The 19,681-nt window shown below is 37.4% G+C and overlaps 1 protein-coding gene across 1 annotated transcript; it reads left to right on the top strand.

Annotated features, from left to right (window-relative positions):
• Positions 1-10,405: 10,405 nt before the first annotated feature.
• On the top strand, positions 10,406-17,284 carry LOC145002417 (protein CNGC15b-like). The gene is made up of 9 exons (XM_078961698.1): positions 10,406-10,876; positions 11,029-11,130; positions 11,202-11,426; positions 14,933-15,325; positions 15,446-15,652; positions 15,750-16,036; positions 16,119-16,230; positions 16,310-16,546; positions 16,634-17,284. Exons 1-9 carry the CDS (start codon positions 10,505-10,507, stop codon positions 17,282-17,284), a joined length of 2,586 nt encoding a protein of 861 aa, XP_078817824.1. The 5' UTR covers positions 10,406-10,504.
• The last annotated feature ends 2,397 nt before the right edge of the window (positions 17,285-19,681 follow it).

Consider the following 19,681-nt stretch of genomic DNA (forward strand, 5'->3'; position numbering starts at 1 on the left):
TTTTTTAAAAGTTGAGAGGTGGAAATTGCCCTTTTACAAAATAGATGGGTGGCAAGTGACTGTTGAAACATCACTACACTTGAATAAAAATAAGCATGTAAAAGAATATTTATTTTTATAAGAACAAAACCTCATAAATGGTAGATGTGGTTTCCTGAAATTTTGAATATAGTCCCTAAGTTTAAAAAACCTCATAGATGGTCCATGTAGAGTTCCGGTGAGATTCGAGAGATCCTCGGTTACTCAAAGAAATGTTTGATTTTTTTGGATCTTAGTAGAGTTCAGACATGAAGGCCTCAAAGGCAGAGTTAGTCACCTGCTGATCCTACCAAACTAGATAGACACACTAGACCACCAAATATGATGAGGCCCCATGAAGCAAGAAGAGGTGGTGGTTTGGCTGGACTGGGTCATAAGTCATGTTGGGTGGACGATGTAACATCTAAGATTTATCAGGTTTACTTTTGAACACTTGAGTTTTGGTTTTGTTGCACATTAGGTACCTGAAGTAAAAATCTTAAAATTTTGGCCTTGATCGTGTACGAGGGGCGTACATACTTGTACGCTTATCATAATGGGCTCTGTCAGAGTACGCTACATGTACTCCAGTATGCATGACGTACGTTGCTTAGACCAAAACCCTAAGAATTAGCGTTTGTGCACTATTTAAACCTCATTATCGCCCAAGGCCCTCCCTTACCTCAGCCTCCATTCTCTTTCTCGACCCTCGTAGCAAATCCTAGTGCATTTTGATATTTTTGGAGCTTTTTGAGTGATAGTGTGTGCTTTTGGTTGTGAAGAAGATTATTCAAGAAGGAAGATTTGCTGTCAAAATTTTCGATCTAGCATCTCCTCTTCATTTTGCACCACTAGAAGGTATAAAGCTCCACACTTGGGTTATGTTTCGTTAAATTCTATTTTGAGGCTATTTTCTTCCTTTTGTCCCTAAAGTTTAGATCTTGGTGAGTATGAGCTACTTTTAAGCCTCCAATTTGTATTTTTAGATGTTCCTAGTCGTTTATATCATAAAGGTGCAAGCTTGAACCTTGTTGAGTCTCCATTCATGTGTTAGAGTGTAGGTTGGGGTGAGATAAGCTAGGTTTTAAAGTTTATGCTTTTTATGTCCACCTAAAGGTATAAAGTTTGCAACTTTTTGGATTTAATGGTCTTAAGGGGTCCAGATATGAGTTTTAGTTACTTGGCCTTAAGTGATTAAGACGTCTTTCATGGCTTGCATGGGGGTCGCGTACGTCGTGCATAGTTCTTGTACGTTGCACGTACTACCTCCTTAGTAGCGAGTTCTCGCTTCAGTCTTGTACGTTGAGCATACCATTGTGTACGCCGAGCATACGACCCATATCAGGTGGAATTTTGTTTTGGGCCCAAATCGATGGGCTTGTTTGTTGGGATTGGGCCTTGTATGTTTTTCCGATGGGACACTCCAGCTGTTGGACTCCTTGTGGGCCTTAGTTGATCCTTGGATGGGGCCTAGGATTTTATTGGGCTTTAGGTCTAGTTTGGCCCATCTCACTTTATACATTAGTCTTATGTTGTAAGTCTTAGTCCGAATTATGACCCAATTGTTTTGGGACCTTATTGTTTAGTTAGCATGAGAATTTATCCAGCCTAGCAACCTGAGTGTTTGTTTGGGATTTCAGCAGTTGAGGTGAGTCTTCTCACCATGTTCATGGGTGGAAGGCACCAATGTCGGCCCATTTCTTATTGCATAGAATATTGTTGACTTTTGTGATAACTGTATGGAAGACCATGGGGTAGCCCATTGAACTTCAATGTAAGACCAGGATTTGTCCCTCGGCATCACAATGAAAGACAATGGGGTAGCCTATGACACTCATATGTAAGACCGGGATTTGGTCATCGACATTGTGTGACAAGACCATGGGGGTAGCCCATGACGCTTACATGTTTTTTTAGTAGCATGTGATATGATTGGGAAACTCACTAAGCTTTTTCTTATAGTTTATATTCGTGGTTTCAGGTACTTCTGGTACTAATGGGAAGGGCTTGATTTGATGGCGCAACATTCACTCCTCATTAGCTTTCCGCATTTTGACATTTTACTCTGGTGATTTGACATTATTATTATTGAATGGTTTTTGAACGATGTGACGATTGTAACTTTTGTGTTTATTTAAAATGAAAAAATTGATCTTGGTTTTTTGGGCTATTACAGACGAGGTGGAGGGATCGATGGCCTTGCTATTTAGATTGAGAGAGAGAGAGAGAGGGAGGGGGGGGGGGGGGAGAGATCTTTCCTTCGTTTCTGATTTGCAAGTGTGGTCGAATTGAAAAAAAAATCAATGGGTGGATTTTCAAAAATTGAGCACATATGTTCGAGTCCGTCTCCTCAATCTGGTGTTTTCAGAAATCGATAGTTCTTGAATAAAACCAACAAATTGTCTCCTCCATCTAGTGATTTTCAAAAAAAAAAAATCAGACTGTATGTAATTGATTTATGATTAAGAATCGTGTTTTTGTGTGTGTGTGTGTTGAAGAGCAAACCCATAAAATCAAGTATGTAATTCAAAATTTGTGTTCTTAAGTGTGTGTGTGTATTTTGAAAGACAAACAAAAAAAATATGGATTGTATGTGTATATATGTGTTGTTCTTGAATTTAGCCACGATGATTTGTTTTTCCACAGTGAGTTCAGATTTTTTAATCTTGAGATGAGTTCATTTTTGTTGCTGGATGCTACTACTAATATGTAGGATTCAAAGATAGATGCTAATTTTTTAAAAGGAATAATGTCCCATTTTGTATATGATAGTAATTTTTTAAAAAGGATAATGACTTAGAAGGATAACATAGTTTAGGTTTTGTACATGTATAGTCCTTGAAGTTATTATCTGCTCACATATTACCATTAAAATTGTTTGGTCTACTCACATTACATCCTTATGATTGGTTAGTGTAGGCTTAAGTTGGTCATAAGGATGTAATGTGAACAGTCCAAACAAGTTCAATGGTAATATATGAAAAAAAACATAAGGGATCAAATGTGAAGGAAACCTAAACTATGTTACCCTTATAATTCATTAGCCCTTTATACAATAGTTATTCACATCACTAGAGAAATGGTTTGATATTTTTATGACCGATCTCGTTGTTTCATAAGCCTGCATGGTATTAGGTAGTTGGTCAAATAAAGGCTAACTAAGCTAATGGTGCTTAGTTGGAACAAGGATGAGCAAACAGTCCGAAGTGGATCGAACCCGGTTTGGAATCAGAACCGATTTTAGACTAATAATGAGAACCGATAACTAGACGGTTTCAGTGTCAGTGCCAGTTTTAGTTCAATACTCGATTGGAATCATCACATGTTCTTATGCAGTTGGTACAACTCGTTAATGATTTGAGGCCAAATGATTAGAATAATACCAAATCAAGCAACAAAAATGAACCCAATATATACAGAAATAAGGTACTTATATAGTTAAAAATGAAGTACAAATAGTAAATTCAATGATGAAATAACATAAATTAAGTTGCGATACCATATGTTTCGATATCCATAACTCAATCAACATGTGACCAAATAAGGTGTTCATACAGTCTAAAATTAAGTACACACATAAAACTACATGTTGAAAAAATTAAGGGAAATGATACAAATGCCCTACAAAGTTTCTAAGGTTGGTCGATTCAGTCCCTAAAGTTTTTTATCAGGCTTTATGGGGGTATAAACTAGGTTACGACCTGCTCTTTTAGTCCCTTTCAACTTGTAATAGTCGGTTCACCATGCAACAGTGACCATTTGGACAAAAAAAGAACTTACATTGTGCCCCTATAAAGCCAAAAAAAATCAAGGATCAAATGCTTATGCCACAAGATCAAAGTGATTAAGAAGAAGAAGGAACTTGATAAATTGGATAGCTTTACTTCACATGAGCAAGTCCTCAAGAAATGCATAGATGATTGACAACTTCGCAACTCAATGATGAAATAACCTAAATTCAGCTTTGATACCCTATGTTTCGGTACCAGTAACTCAATCAACATGTGACCAAATAAGGTGTTTATACAATCTAAAATTAAGTACACACATAAAATTATGTGTTGAAAAAAATTAGGGGAAATGACACAAATGCCCTGCAAAGTTTTTAGGGTTGGTCGATTCAGTCCCTAAAGTTTCTTGTTGGGCTTTATGATGAAATAAACTAGGATACGACCTGCTTTTTTAGATCCTTTCAACCTGTAATAGCCAGTTCACCATGTGATAGTGACCATTTAGACCAAAAAAACTCACATTGTGCCCCTATAAAGCCAAAAATATAAGTTCAGGGATCAAATGTTTATGCAACAAGATCAAAGTGATTTAGAAGAAGAAGAAACCTGATAAATTAGATAGCTTTACTTCACATAAGAAGGTCATCAAGAAATAAAGAGATGATTGACAGCTTCACAAGAAATGATATGATCCACAATGGAAGAATCCTTAAGAACACCACCTTCAAAATATTCTCCCCTTAAATGCGTAAAACAACTTGAATCAGGAAAATTCACCACATCAAAGTTTATACATAGCCGATAAAATGATGATTGATTTATCAGTAGAGCGAGACATGACTTCAGTTTTATCGATTATCTATTCACCAGTCTCTCGAAGCTTCTTTTCCACATCCCATTCTGTTCTTCCAATCGAATTCGACAAAATTGAATCAAACAACGATTTTTCTTGGTCCGATTCAGGATCTTTCAAAATTCTGACTCTAATAACTCATTCTATTTTTGAAACCGAGGGTTTTTGTACCATCCCAAAAATTCCAGACAAAATTTCATTTTTAATTCATTTCAAAACATCTAGTAATCATGTCAAACAACCAAAAGTATATCATAGTGAAATAATATCAGAATACAAAATCCCAAAATCACATAATACAGAAAACATGGGAGGATGCGATGCAATCAAGTTGGGTCATTCCTTTTCGAGCTGAAAGTACTTGAAACATAAATTGAAATATGTAAGCACAAAGATTAGTGAGCTCCCCCAAAATACCCATACCAAACATACATAACTATAAAAGCATAACTTGGTCTATTTAACACCCTTAGGTATCTTTCAACCGCTACTAGGTATATATCACCCCCCTTTAGTATCTTTTAACCGGTATTGGGTCTATTTCACCCCCTTTGGTATTTTTCAACCTGTACTGGGTCTATTTCACCCCCTTCAGTATCTTTCAACCGGTATTGTGTCTATTTCACCCTTACAGCTAAGCGTACAATTAAATCATCGAAAGTCACGAAGATAACAAACACAAACATACATAACATGGAATTGTCATGAATAAAACTATCATCCTACTACCATAATCTAGTGGGCCGACATTGGTGCCTTCGACTCACGAGTACAATGGAGGAAACTCACCTTGATCAAAAGATGACAAATCCCACACCCGAGTTTGTTGCCCAATGATTCCTCATGTTGAACATAATCAATACCAACCTTAGTTACTATCTAAGGTTATGCTCATAGTCATAACGCCCGAAAATGGCTCAAGCCCAAACTAAAGGACCTTAAGGCCCAACATAGCTCCAAGAGCTTCAGGATGGCCTAAGGCCGATAAATGATCCAATACCATAAAAAGGCCCAACACCTAAACCCAACAAAGCAAGAGCCCAACTAAACTCGAGCCTAAAAACTTCAAAAGTCCACAGATGAATGTACGCACGACATACCTAGCTCGTACGCCCGACATACATGGTTGATCCAGAATCGGGGTGTTGGCCTAGTACGTGCAGCGTATTCAGGAATATGCCCAACGTACTAGTTAGACAACCAAACCCACTCTAAATGACTTAAATCATTAAGATTATAACGTCCAAACTTCAATTCAACATCATAACAAGGTCTTAAACCATAAAGTTGAAGACTTTAAGCTTTTACATGGATTAAAAAGGTCAAATCTTGGATTTTAACAAACTAACTTCATGAAACAACCCTCAACCCTTGCATGGTTGAGCTTAATCCATCAAGACACCATTTTTATGCAAAAGGGACATTAGAAACACTAAGATCTATCACCATAACCTTCTAGAGTAGCTTATACTCTCAAGAACACCTCAAGGCACCAAACCAAGCCAAAAACACTAACTATCTAGAACTAAGAGATGGATCAACAAGTTAAGTACTTGATAACTTTTAAAGAATGATCAAGGTGGCTGAGTTCTGGATCTACAAGTTTTAACACCACAAAAGCAACTCCCAAGAGATCCTTCCTTCTTCAAGACCACAAAAAACACCAACAAATGTCACTTCTAAGCTCAAAAAACTCAAATGGCAGTTAGGGTTTCGTGGGAGGGCTGATGAGGGAAGGAGGCTGATGAGGGGGCAACCTCAAGCCTCATAATGGGGATTATATAGGGGTTAAAACATAAAAAGTAAGGTTTGTTGATTCACAACATATGCCTAATGTATGCATTGTATGCCCAACGTACAAAGGTGTCTCCCCCGTCCCAAGTGAGTATGCCGTGCATACTCATACTCCCTTACATATTGCGCCCAACGTAATATGCCCCTTTTTTTTTTAAAAAAAAATTAAACACTTAATCAGAAACGACAAGAAAATAATACCTGGCAAAATGGATGTTACAATTTCTTCTCATTTTCTTGTTTTCTGGCTAGGATTGATGACAGAGGTAGTGGTGTCACATGGTTGACCCGATGAACTTGGGGTTTAGCATCTGGATTGGTTTTATCAGAAAGAGAGGAGAGAATGAGTGGTCTATTAATGATGATGGAAGTTAAGCCTATCATCTCTTCCTTTTTGCTCTCCAACAAAAATATGAACAAGCATAACAAAATTTTTGTTATTGTTAATTCCATTATTTGGTTTCTTCTTCTCCCAAATCACTTCGATCTTGTGGGATAAGCATTTGATCCCCAAACTTATTATTATTATTATTATTATTATTATTATTATTATTATTATTATCTTTTTGGCTTTATAGGGGCACAATGTGATTTTTTTTTGTCTAAATGGTCACTATTACATGGTGAACCGGCTATTATAGGTTAAAAGGGACTAAAAGAGCAGGTTGTATCCTAGTTTATACCCCCATAAAGCTTGACAAAAAATTTGGGGACTGAATCGACCAAGCCTAGAAACTTTGTAGGGAATTTGTGTCATTTTAGATTCCGACTTCAAACGAATGAGTTATGACATTTTAAAGAAGATGAAACATTGAGTAGGTTTGAGCGCAAACTGAAACACCTTCCATACGAGATAGTTGAAAAACGGTTCAATGGGAACATAAAAGACGACCAGAGTTGCCAAGTAATAAAGATGTAATGTCAACTGTTCAAAAATTTTCATAAAGATGTAATGTGAACAATCCAAAAAAGTTCAATGCTAATATGTGGACAAAAAAACTTAAGGGACTAAATGTAAACAAAACATGAACAAAAAATAACTTCAAAGACTAAACATGAATACAACCTAAACTATGTTACCTTTCTAATTCACTATCCATTTTTAAAATGCATAAAAAGTTGGTTATAAAGAGATAACATATGTAACATCCCAAGTTCAGGAATATAAGTTTGGGGTGCTATGTGTAAATAAAGGAGTAGACTCGACGAGTAGGTGTCTTAACTCGTCGATTCGGAGCGGATGTGGGGGCACGTGTTAAGTGATCCGACTCGCCGAGTCGGCGGCGGGACTCGACGAGTCAGTGCTGGGAAGAGAAAACCCTAAATTTTAGGGTTTGGACCCTATTTAAAGGACCTTATGTCCCCCCCCCCCCTCAGCCTCCTTATTACCCTTGAGAGTCAGTAAACCCTAAAATTGTGTGAGCTTCCATTATTGAAGAGATTTGAGCTTTGGAGGAGGAATATAGAGAATGAAGCTTGTAGATCAAGATGCTAGCATCAAAGAATCCTTGTAGATCCGGAATCTACTTCATTTGGGGCACGTTTCTGAGGTAACAAGATGTTACCTTGAGATTTTTCCCTTTTAGATCTATTCATGATTAAGGTTTTAGGGCATTTTAGCTTGATTGGGATCCATTTCGAGTGTAGGGACTAGATCTGAGGTTGAAACTTCAGATCTAGACTGGTTTTGGTCCATGGAAGCATAAAGCATCAACCTTTGTATATGTATAAAAGCATTCTAGTCTTGAACCTTCTTTCTAGCTTGTGTTGAGTCTATATTGCCTTGCATGCACGTAAAGTTGGAAACTTTACGTGTGAAACTAGCCCTAGGAGTCCAGATCTATGAGTTGGAAGTAGTAAGATGGTCTGAAATCATCTGAATAGGGATGACTTAAGTAGACTCAGTGAGTCTGTTTTTAGACTCGACGATTTGGGTCGCAAACCCTAACCCAACTGGTTATGATGCAAATCAGTGAGTTGAGTGGTGACTCAGTGAGTTAGACAGGCTAGGACTCGAATTGAAGGACTCGGCGAGTCATGAGGGGGGGGGGGGGGCTCAGCGAGTCCAGTCGCGAATTGTGGGGTTCTGAGTTCCTGAACTCGGTGAGTCACTAGGATGAATCGGCAAGTTGGGTTAACCAGGAAGGTTGACTTTGACCAGGACTGTGACTTTGACCAAGAGTTGACCAGTTTGACTTCAAAGGGTATTTTGGTAATTTGGGCTCTGATGGTTATGGTTTCAATGAAGTTTAGGCGGTGGTGTTCGTGGCAGTGATTGGAAGTTTTGATCTCATCTCTTCAGTTCAGCATTTGTCAGGTGAGTTATCCTTGCTATACTCAAGGGTCTAAGAAACCAAGGCCGGCCTTTTGATTTGTATTTGAGATAGTTACGTTTGTGATATGATAGATCAGTATCCTGGTAGATTGGATATGGTTATGCTTAGTGACCTATAGTTAGGTCTGACTGTCTGTATGCTAGTAGGAGATTACTTGTTATATGTGCACTTGGTTGATTGGTAGTGGAGGGTATTCCATCCTGAGGATGATAGGGCCCTAGTATGTTGTCTCTATAGACTGTTATATGGTTATCCGATAGGTACACATGTTTGTTAGTATGTGGGCATTCCAACCTGATGGTTGTGGGCCAGGAGCATCCCATCCTGGTACGATGATTGGACTCATAGTAGGTGGACATTCCAACCTGATGGTTATGGGCCATGAGTATTCCATCCCGATAAGATGATTGGACTCATAGTAGGTGGGCATTCCAACCCTATGGTTGAGGGCTTGGGGTATTCAATCCTGATGGATGATTGGACTCATAATAGTTATTGTATGTGTAGGAGTGTGGGCATTCCAACCCGATGGTTGTAGGCTGAGAGTATTCCATCCCGAGGATGATTGGACTCGTAGTATATTAGCATTCCAACCCGATGGTTGAGGGCCAAGGGTATTCCAACCCGATGGTTAAATGGACCCATAGTATGCTGTTCATTTTTGTATGTGTATGAGTATTTTAGGGGTAACTCACAAAGCTTTCGGGCTTACAGTTTTCAGTTATTGTTTCAGATACATCAGGAGATCGTGGCAAGGCAAAGGCGTGATCGTAACGCTCCTCATTTTTATGATGTTATTTCTGGGATACTCTAATAATATAATATTTGGAAACCTTTTTGTAATAACTAATGGAGCTTGGGTTGTTTTTGAAAGTTCAAATTGGTTTGAATTTTTTTTATTTAGGGTGTTACAACATATCATTTCTAATGGTAATTTTTGTGAATGTTAGAGTATGTTTTGGTGACTGCATATGATTTTGAGTAACTTTCTGTATTTCTTTGTTGGTCGTTGTTTTCAATTGGTTTGGGATATCTATTTATAAATTGCTGAAATAAAAGCAATAATAATCACATACATAATGCTTTGATACTAAATTGTTTAGATGTGATGAAGTTGTCGATCAATTGTATTAGTCCCAGAGGGTTGCACTTTTGTACGTGTTGTGACATGAAATGTATCTACACCCTTATAATTGGTATCGGATTAGACACATGTACATCTTAACCCCTTTACAAAGTTTGATTTCCGTCGACTCGTTCGTAGCTCTAATACAATTTGTGACATCCCCAAAGGCAAGTGCCACAATATTATCCGTTTTGAGCATCATGACAAGAAAGATTCCAATAGTCACCCATCCTAAAATTTGTTCTTTTCCAGACCTCCTAAACTAAATAGTTCTTATGAGATATGTTGCTCTTCCGGTTCAATTTTTACCTTTAGTTTTGTATATGCTTGAACAAAATCAATAAAACATCATCATGATTAAAATATATAAACGTTCCAAAAAAAAGTATAAGAAATATATTTTGAGGTGCTTTAGAGTTTAGTCGTTAAAAGAGAAACATAAAGATTCAAAACTAACGAAACCCTAACCCTAGGTATTGTGAAGAGATAAGATGTAAACGGGTCGGGTCAACCCATATATCGATTACCGGCCTTGCCCTATAAAACACCCTCTCTAAATCCGAATCAATCCCTCATCCCGTCTATCCCTTAGCAAAAACCTTATCCTCTGCTAAGGAATTTCAAGTTCCTCAAAACCCCATAAACCATGGCTTCCTCTGCATCTACCCTTCAATTTCTATCCTTAGCTTCCTCTAAAACCCTATCTTCACTCTCTAAAACCCCATCTCCAGCTTCACTTTGCCTATTCCCTTCCTCCCTCAAGCCCCTTCCAAAGCTATTCTCGATACCCACTTCGAGTAAGCTCTTTGAAGCCTCACCCTCGTCTCGAATCTTCCGTAGTGTAGCCGTTTCATCTGGTTTGGAGTTGGACGAAGAGCTATCCAGTGATGGCGATGACGAACAGCAGCAGAATTTCTCCCCTGACCTTAAACTATTCGTCGGCAACTTGCCGTTCAGTGTCGACAGCGCCGCTCTTGCTGGGTTGTTCGAGGGTGCTGGAAATGTTGAGATGGTCGAGGTATAATTACTCTACTCACACATAATTTCGATTTCTTGATATTGTTTTAAACCTAATTTCGTTTCATATCGTCGAGGAATTAAGTTTCTTCTCAAATTCCGTGTTCTGTTTTCAAGAATTATCATGTGTACTGACCTAAACCCTTTATTTAGGTCATATACGACAAAGTTAGTGGAAGAAGCAGAGGTTTTGGCTTCGTTACAATGTCATCTGTCGAAGAAGTTGAAAGAGCTGTTCAGAAGTTCAATGGCTACGTAAGTTCTTGTAAAATTTACCTTTCACGAACTCAAATTCGAACAGGATTTGAACATTTTGGACTTTACAGGAGCTTGAGGGAAGACAAATTAGGGTGAACTCCGGACCTCCACCAAAGAGGGAGGAATCTTCCTTCGGAGGGCCAAGAGAAGGTGGCCGTTTTGGCGGCGGCGGTGGTGGCAGAAGCTTCGACAACACCAACAGGGTGTACGTCGGAAACCTTGCTTGGAGTGTTGACAATCTTGCCCTTGAAACTTTATTCAGAGAGCAAGGAAATGTTGTGGAAGCGAAGGTTGTTTATGATAGGGAGAGTGGAAGATCAAGGGGCTTTGGGTTTGTGACTTACAGTTCTGCTGATGAAGTCAACAGCGCAATTGATTCATTAAATGGCGTTGTAAGTAACAAAGTTTATATCTTTTTCATTAAAGAAATCGTTTAGCTTCATTTGTATATGTTACATGAAATGATGAAACCCTAAATGTGTCGATTTTGTTGTGGATGCAGGATCTTGATGGCAGGAATATTCGGGTTAGTGTTGCTGAAGCTCCACAAAGGCGTCAGTTTTAAATGATATGAGAGAGGGAAGTGATGCTTATAAGTAGCAGGTGTCATAAGCATCTAAGTTTTGTAATGAAATATGCTTTTGAAACTATATACTGATTTGTAATCAATCAATTTGGCGTATGCAAAATTAAATTCGTTTGGATCTTTTGTGGGAAAAATGTTGTGTGTGATTGTGGATTTGTGAGCAAAATTGGGAAAACAAACCAAGATACGGTGTCTTGTTGAATAATGTGTTGTTGCCTTTGTTTCACAAATGAATAATGTGATCATATTCTTGTATGTTTAGAATCTTCGAACTAGAGAATTTGTTTAGTTTACATGTTTTGAATATTCTTCTTAGGTAAGCTTGCATGGCAATAACGATGTGTTTTGCAATTTGCATTGGTATTCTGTTGTGTATGATTTCACTTTGTTGTTTTAGTACCTCGAACATTTGGATTCCATTATGTTGACAACAAAAATCAATTTAACAATCTAAACCTTTTGTTGTAGTGGATGATGAAGGGCATCGGTTTTCGTAAACCATTTTCGTTGGATTGTGTATGAATGATACAAACCGTTTGATTCTCTTGAAGAGTTGATAACCTTAGCATTTGTGAAGATAGGTTGAGGATTTTAAGATGTGAAAAGAACAAACGATAATGATTCTTTTGTGTTGACATTATGAAGGGTACACATTTTTGTTAATTCTTTAATTTAAGGTAGAAATACTATTATTACCTTATCAAATGTCGAGACAAGCTTGTTAAATGAAGAACTCATGGATACTTGAAGGTTTTGGGTGATGTTTGTAATGACACAAAGTATAACTTAGACGCTATTAAAGGTCAAAGCAACATACAATCCGTAAAGAAGAAAACATGGAACACTTCAAGTCACTTAACTATGGTACCAAAGGCAAGTCCTAATCGAAAGGCTCGTGCAAAAACTACAAATAGTGTCACCGATCAGTTTGTGTAATTGAAATTAACATAAGTGCTAAACGAGGATTTAAATTTTCTAATCTAATACAAGTGAGGAGATGCATAGTGTACACTTGTGTGTAAGGTAATTTTAATTCAGACACAACAAAATGCAGTGGTCAAGGGGCAATGCCCTTTAGTAGTGGTCCCAAAATCTGTACATAATTTTGGACTTGTAATGCAGTGGAAAAACATGTTCGTAATGAAGCAAAGTAGAAGAAATAGACAAGTTTTGGGTCTCCTCGGGGACAAACCAAACATTATGGTATCCCAAGCTGTATGGTAGGCCATGCCGAGCTGAAAATCAACATGTCATTGGATGACGGGTTGGCCGGTCGTAAAAGCTCAACTTTAAATGATAGGCCGAGCTAACAGTCAAAATGTCATTGGTTGATAGGTTGGCCGGTCATAAAAGCTCAACCCTAAATGACAGGCTAAGCTGACAGTCACCATATCATTGGTTGACGATTTGGTTGGTTATAAAAGATCAACCCGAACACAATCCATATAGATATTCATGTCGTCTTCCTCAACCCTAAGCCCTAACCCGAATTAACCATAAACACCCGCATAACCCGTTTAATTATATAGGTACAAGGGTCAAAATCTAATAAAATAAACGGGTTCACGGGTCAACTTTCGAAATTATTTTCAAACCCGAACACAATCCATATAGTTGGTAGGTTGTTGGATTAGAAAAACTCAATCCAAACCCATTTATCTTCATGACAGGTTTGTATTGTGATGAGAATTGCCACCCCTATCCCTATGACTTGGTCAGGTTAGCTTGAATTCGAATTACTAGGCGATTTTTTTTTTCAAGAAACCGTTTTTGCAACTGTGTTGCTTTTATTTAGATTTCGGATTGATGAGTATATAAATTGATAATGATATTGTGTCATTTTGGAACTCTGTTACAAAATCTAAAAATAGATATACTCTCCAGAAACGTACTTACAGTTTTGTGCCTAAAACTTTAAGTGTCACTCACGGATTATCCCAATTGAATTACTTATTAACCTAGGAATGCATAAGGGAAAAAACAAATAACCGAAAATGAACTTACACAATCCATGAGATAGCCACATTCTTAATTAGAGCATCCACATTCCACAATGGTAAGTTCAATGGGAGAGTTGAATGAGATGGTAAGTCCATGTGTCATTCAATGGATGAAAGTCAACCATTGTGAGATGCCACCTTGACATTCAATGGATTTGAAGTTCAATGGCTATTGAACTCTTCAATGAGAAAAAAAGAAAGTTTTAATCCTTAAATATTTACTATAAATTATATTTTGTAACATTCTATTGAACTTTGTAGAGTTCAATGCATTGTAGAGAAAACAATAATAAAGTTGTATGAATTTAAGAATGATGATGTGGCAATCCATTAAATTCTATGGAGTTCAATACAGTGTGGATGCCCTTACTAACAACCGTTTTATCAACATTATGTGTAGTATCCTCACACTGTTTTTGGTCAATAGGATGATTTGGAATCTGAAGATCCCAAAAGCCATTTGACTATGAAATTAGAAAATTCTTGTTCTTGATTGTGGTTAATTAGTCTCTTTCATTAAATCCCTTTTTGTCCACTTGTCATGAAGAATACTCAAGAAACTCCACAATTAAAATGATCTATTTGCCTATCACCATTGTGGTAAATAATTTGGTCAAATGTTCAAATTTTAATGCTATGTTTCGGAAATATTCCTGATCCATGGAAAAGAAGAGGATCAGACTTTCATTGTCAAATGATAATATGATATCTTGGTTTGTATCTATAATTCTATAAATTCCTTTTCTTGTACTTATCTTCCTGTTTTCTAGCAAGTTTATTGTTGAAAAGAACAATAGACAAAAATAAGAACAACTCAAAACTCTTTTTAATAAGATCACTTTCCATGCTTGAAAGTTAATTTAACTCTCAAAACTTTTTCATTTAGTCCACAGAAATTGCCAATTTCCTAATACACCCTTCTCTTCATCTCTATCTTTTCTTCATTTTCTCTATAAAACAGTCCAAAGCAAACCAAGTTCAACACTCGGCAGTTTGTGTTACTTAAGATCAATGTCTAGTTCGAGACGATATATCAAGTAATAAAATTAAATCTCTCTATTTAACACGATTAACGTCATATGTTCATGTGATTCAATGATTCATAATTTTGATGTTTTTTTTTCTCTCTCCCAGATTCGATGCTGATGTGGAAACCCCAGAGCCAAATACTCCACTTCCCTTGAAGAAAGATGATCCAAAAATCACGAAAAAGCTTTCAAGAGTATTCTCAGAGGACTACGTAAAAACCAAAAACACAATTCTTGATCCTCGAGGCACAACTTTGAGTCAATGGAATCAAGTCTTTCTAATTGCAGCTCTTGTTTCACTTGCTGTAGACCCTCTCTTCTTTTACTTGCCGATAATCAAAGATGGAATGTGTCTAGATGAAGATATTAACCTCAAAATATCCCTCACTATCATACGTTCAATCGTTGATATCTTTTATGCAATCAAGATTTACATTCGGTTTCATACTGCTTACGTGGCACCTTCTTCCCGCTTACTTGGAAGAGGAGAGCTCATTCTCGACTCTTCAAGTATTTCTCAGAAGTATCTAAGTGGTGAATTTTGGCTCGACCTCATGGCTACACTTCCTGTACCACAGGTATTCTTCGCTACAATTAGTTAATTATATACTATGTCTCTATATGTATGTACATGTCTCTATGAATCTAATCGAAGACTCCGCATATCTAACTAAAAGATAATCTGCTATATATTTCAGGTAATGACTTGGTTCCACATTATTGAAAAAACCGAGATGATAAGTACAAAAACGAGCGTTTTATACTTTATCATGTTTCAATTCGTTCTAAGGCTTTGTCTTACATTTAGACTAGGGTCTCAAATATCAAAGCAAGCTGGTCTTGTGGCTAATGTAGCTTGGGTTGGGGCTGCTTACAATCTCGTTCTTTTCATGTTGGCTGCTCATGTAATTCATCTATCGATCTATCAAATCTTCCGTATTTCTCTTTTTTCAAAGATAAGGTTATAAGATTCAAAATCTTGATTGTACTATTGTGAATTAGGTTATCGGAGCAATGTGGTATCTTTTAGCCATTGAAAGACAAGGGTTATGTTGGGTGGAGATATGCGATAAAGAAACCGAATGCATGCATAATTATTTCGACTGTCGTAATGTCAATCTCCTCCCTCGAGAAGCTTGGTTTCCCAACAGCAATGTCTCTGTTATATGTACAAATGCTGACATCTTTCAGTATGGATTGGTTGAAGATTCAGTACGTTACAGTATCGCTTCTGCAAATTTCTTTAAAAAATACTCATATTGTCTATGGTGGGGACTCCGAGGCTTAAGGTAAACCTTCAAAAAAACCAAAATCTTGAAAACCCATTTGCCAAAAAAGTCATTTTTTTGTTTATTTGTTTGAGTTTTGCAGTTCAGCAGGACAAGAACTTCAAGCGAGTCCATTTATAGCAGAAACACACTTTTGCATACTTATCGGGATCACCGGACTAGTGCTATTTGCACTGCTGATCGGAAACATGCAAGTAAGTCGAGTTCCTTTTTGAGCTTCATTTGACGACTTGGGTATAAACATTAACGAAATTTATGTTGTTTTGAGAGCAGCAATATCTGGAGTCAAGAACTAAACGATTAGAGGAGTATAGGGTGAAACGAATGGATACTGAACAATGGATGCATCACAGACACCTCCCACAGGAAATGAGGGAACGTGTACGCAGACATGATCTTTACAAATGGATTACAACTCGTGGGGTTGATGAAGAAGAGATTATTCGAGCACTTCCTGTAGATCTTCGGAGAGACGTCAAACGTTATGTTTGCGCTGAGTTAGTCAGACGGGTGAGTTGAGTCACAAGTTATTACTTAATATTTCTTTGATCTGTTCATATTTTTCAGCTCAAATGATTGATTATGTTGATTAAACAGGTTCCGTTATTTGATCAAATGGATGAACGAACAGTGGATGCGATATGTGAGAGACTAAAACCTGTTATATGCATACCTGGGACTTGTTTAGTTCGAGAAGAGGATCAGACGAACGAGATGCTGTTTATAATGCGAGGTCGTTTAGATTCCTACACCACCGGCGGTGGTAGGTCCGGTTTCTTGAACCAGTGCGAGATTGGTCCGGGAGACTTCTGTGGAGAAGAACTGCTGACGTGGTCACTGGACCCACGTCCGAGTGTTATCATCCCATTATCTACACGCACAGTCACCGCCATTTCTGAGGTTGAAGCTTTCGCTCTCACTTATAACGATTTGAAATTTGTCGCTACACAGTTTCGAAAGCTTCATAGCAAGAAACTGCGACATACTCTTAGGGTTCATTCGCATCAGTGGAGGACTTGGGCGGCTTGTTTTATACAAGCGGCATGGAAACGGTATAAAACACGAAAAGAGTCGGCAATGCTCAAGGCTAAAGAGACTCCTCTCACGTCTAAAAGTAGAAAGGGAGCCGGTTTATCATTATTGGCAACAAGCATAAGAAAGGGTCGGGCATTTGATGTTGATGATGTAATTCGAAGCCCAGTGCCAAAGCCTAAGGATCCTGAATTTTTAGATGATAAGAACGAATAAAAGGAAGGATTAAGTTGTGCAACCTACTTTGTATAGATATGTATATATTCATTGTAGATGTTATTCTTCATATATATATATACTTTTCTTTTATTGTGTATTCCTCTTGTAGAAATATCCTTGGTTATCAACGAAGGCACCCAATTTTACCAATTACCAATATTTATGGAGTCAAGCACACCTTTCTCTCTTAACCTTTTAACCTCCCTCCGTTTTCCCCTTTTCGATTTCTTCTTCTCGAAGTAACCACAACACGAACCAACAAATGTACCGATTCCAACAAGAACAACTTCCATCCTGCTTTCACAATCATTACATAAAAAACCCAATTAAGTCTAGATCAAAATTCAAAACGTATGACCACTATGCGACATGGGTAGATTGTTCCATTCATGTTTGTGTATGTAACGTATTAGATAACATTAATGACACTGACCCGACAACCTGGAATCTATGTAGTCATCAAACGATGGATCTACAACACGATCTCCAATGATCTACAACACATATATGGGAAGTGACTTCAAGAAATCTTCAAAGACAATAAAGCTACATGTGCCTTCTACTACTTTCAAGAGCAATTCAACTTAACAAGATTAGAATCTGTTTTCAATATTTCAAATTACTATGCTCACCTCAAGATTTTATTAAATCAACTTGCCAACGTTTGGAAACCAAATTTCTAAAACATATATGATGCTTCAACTTGTTGGACTTGCAAAATGAAATTATGATACTATTGCTACCATAATTCTGCAATGTGAACCCCCTCCAAATTTTAATAAACCAAGATCTCAATTTCCCTTAGGAGAAACTCCTTGTTCCAAACAAGAGACCATTACTCAGAATGCTATTACCACTCAATGACACAACATCAACACCACCGACCCTACCTTCCTGTAAACCACAATTGGGTGGTCATGGCCAATTTAGCGACATATACCATGTGTGATTGCGGCTTCGGTCGGGGAGGATATTGTGGCGGCCAAAGTCGTAGTCGAGGAAGAGCATCACCAACTTACTTCTGATCCAATAATAACTACTGGCTTTGTTCCAACAACAAACACATTGGGCCTCTATTTTTTGAAAGATCTTTATGCCAAAAAGTCATTATAGAATGATATTTGCTAATGGAATATAATCATATATGGTCACAGCTTATAACAAGTTACTACTTATTGAATATTTATTAGGGTAATTTGATTATTAATAAATATAATCAACACTTGTATTTAATGGAAGAATTATTATTTTGTGAAAATAATATTTTAACAACTAATTAGGAAATTATTATTCTAGGAAATGTTAGTAAAAGAGAACAAAAACTGGTTATATTCATAAGGTATGAATATAAATGTCATGTACAAATAAGTAGAAACTTTGAGCAACCATTTAGTTATGTATGTAACTAGCTAGTTAAATTTAGTGAAACACACTCCAAACCCTTGACTTTCTTTCCTTAAAACCATAAATTTACGTAACACCCGGAAACTAGAAGGCTAATTAAGGAAAGATAATGAGAAAATTGAAGGTCAACTCGTCGAGTCCAAGGGGCATAACTCAACGAGTAGGAATAAGTTTTTGGACGCGGGTTGAGAAACCTACTCGACGAGTTGAGGAGGACTAACTCGATGAGTTGGTCCGGGTTTGGGAAACCCTAAATTCGAGGTTTTGCATCCTATTTAAGAATCTTAATCCCCACCTTATGGCCTCATTTCCAGCCTCCAAGTCCCAAACCATAGATCTCGAAACCATAATGCTTGTGAGCCATTTTGAGTGAACTTTGTGTGATTTGAAGCTTGTAGAAGAAGAAGCTAGAGGATTCCAAGAGAAGATTGTAGATCCATAAGTAACATCTCACCCTCATCCTTTTTTGGTAATCAAGCCTCTAACTTATCTAGTAGTTTCTTAGATATTCTTATTTTCACTTTATGAGGGTTTTCGGTCTAAGAAGCTTAGTCCTTGGGAAATGGACATCCTAAGTGACTTACCTTTCAAATCTGGGGTTTAGAAGGGGTTTCATGGCATAAAGGTGCAAACTTTATGACCATGGAAGCCCTATGCAAGCTATAAGGTGTTATTATGGCCTTTTAAGCCTAAAAGGCTATGCATGGAAGGAAATTTAGGACATTTACGTGTTCATTCGGTGTCTAGGACCTAGATCTCAGTTTTCATGATTTGGTTTGGAGTATTATGGCTTTTGGACAAAGATCTATGTCCTGAAGAACTAGGGTTTGAGCTAAACCCATTAGGAAGGACTATTAATGGGTAAAGTTGGAAACTTTACCCTTAATTGGGCACTTTCAGTATGTAGAAGAAGTATGGAGTTTGGATCTCGAGAGTAGAGGCTTAATTTATTAAGATGGCCCAATCAGAATGAGGGACTCGTTGAGTCCA

This window comes from Lactuca saligna, chromosome 6 (assembly GCF_052625555.1).
Source record: "Lactuca saligna cultivar CGN05327 chromosome 6, ASM5262555v1, whole genome shotgun sequence".
Lineage (NCBI taxonomy): Eukaryota > Viridiplantae > Streptophyta > Magnoliopsida > Asterales > Asteraceae > Lactuca > Lactuca saligna.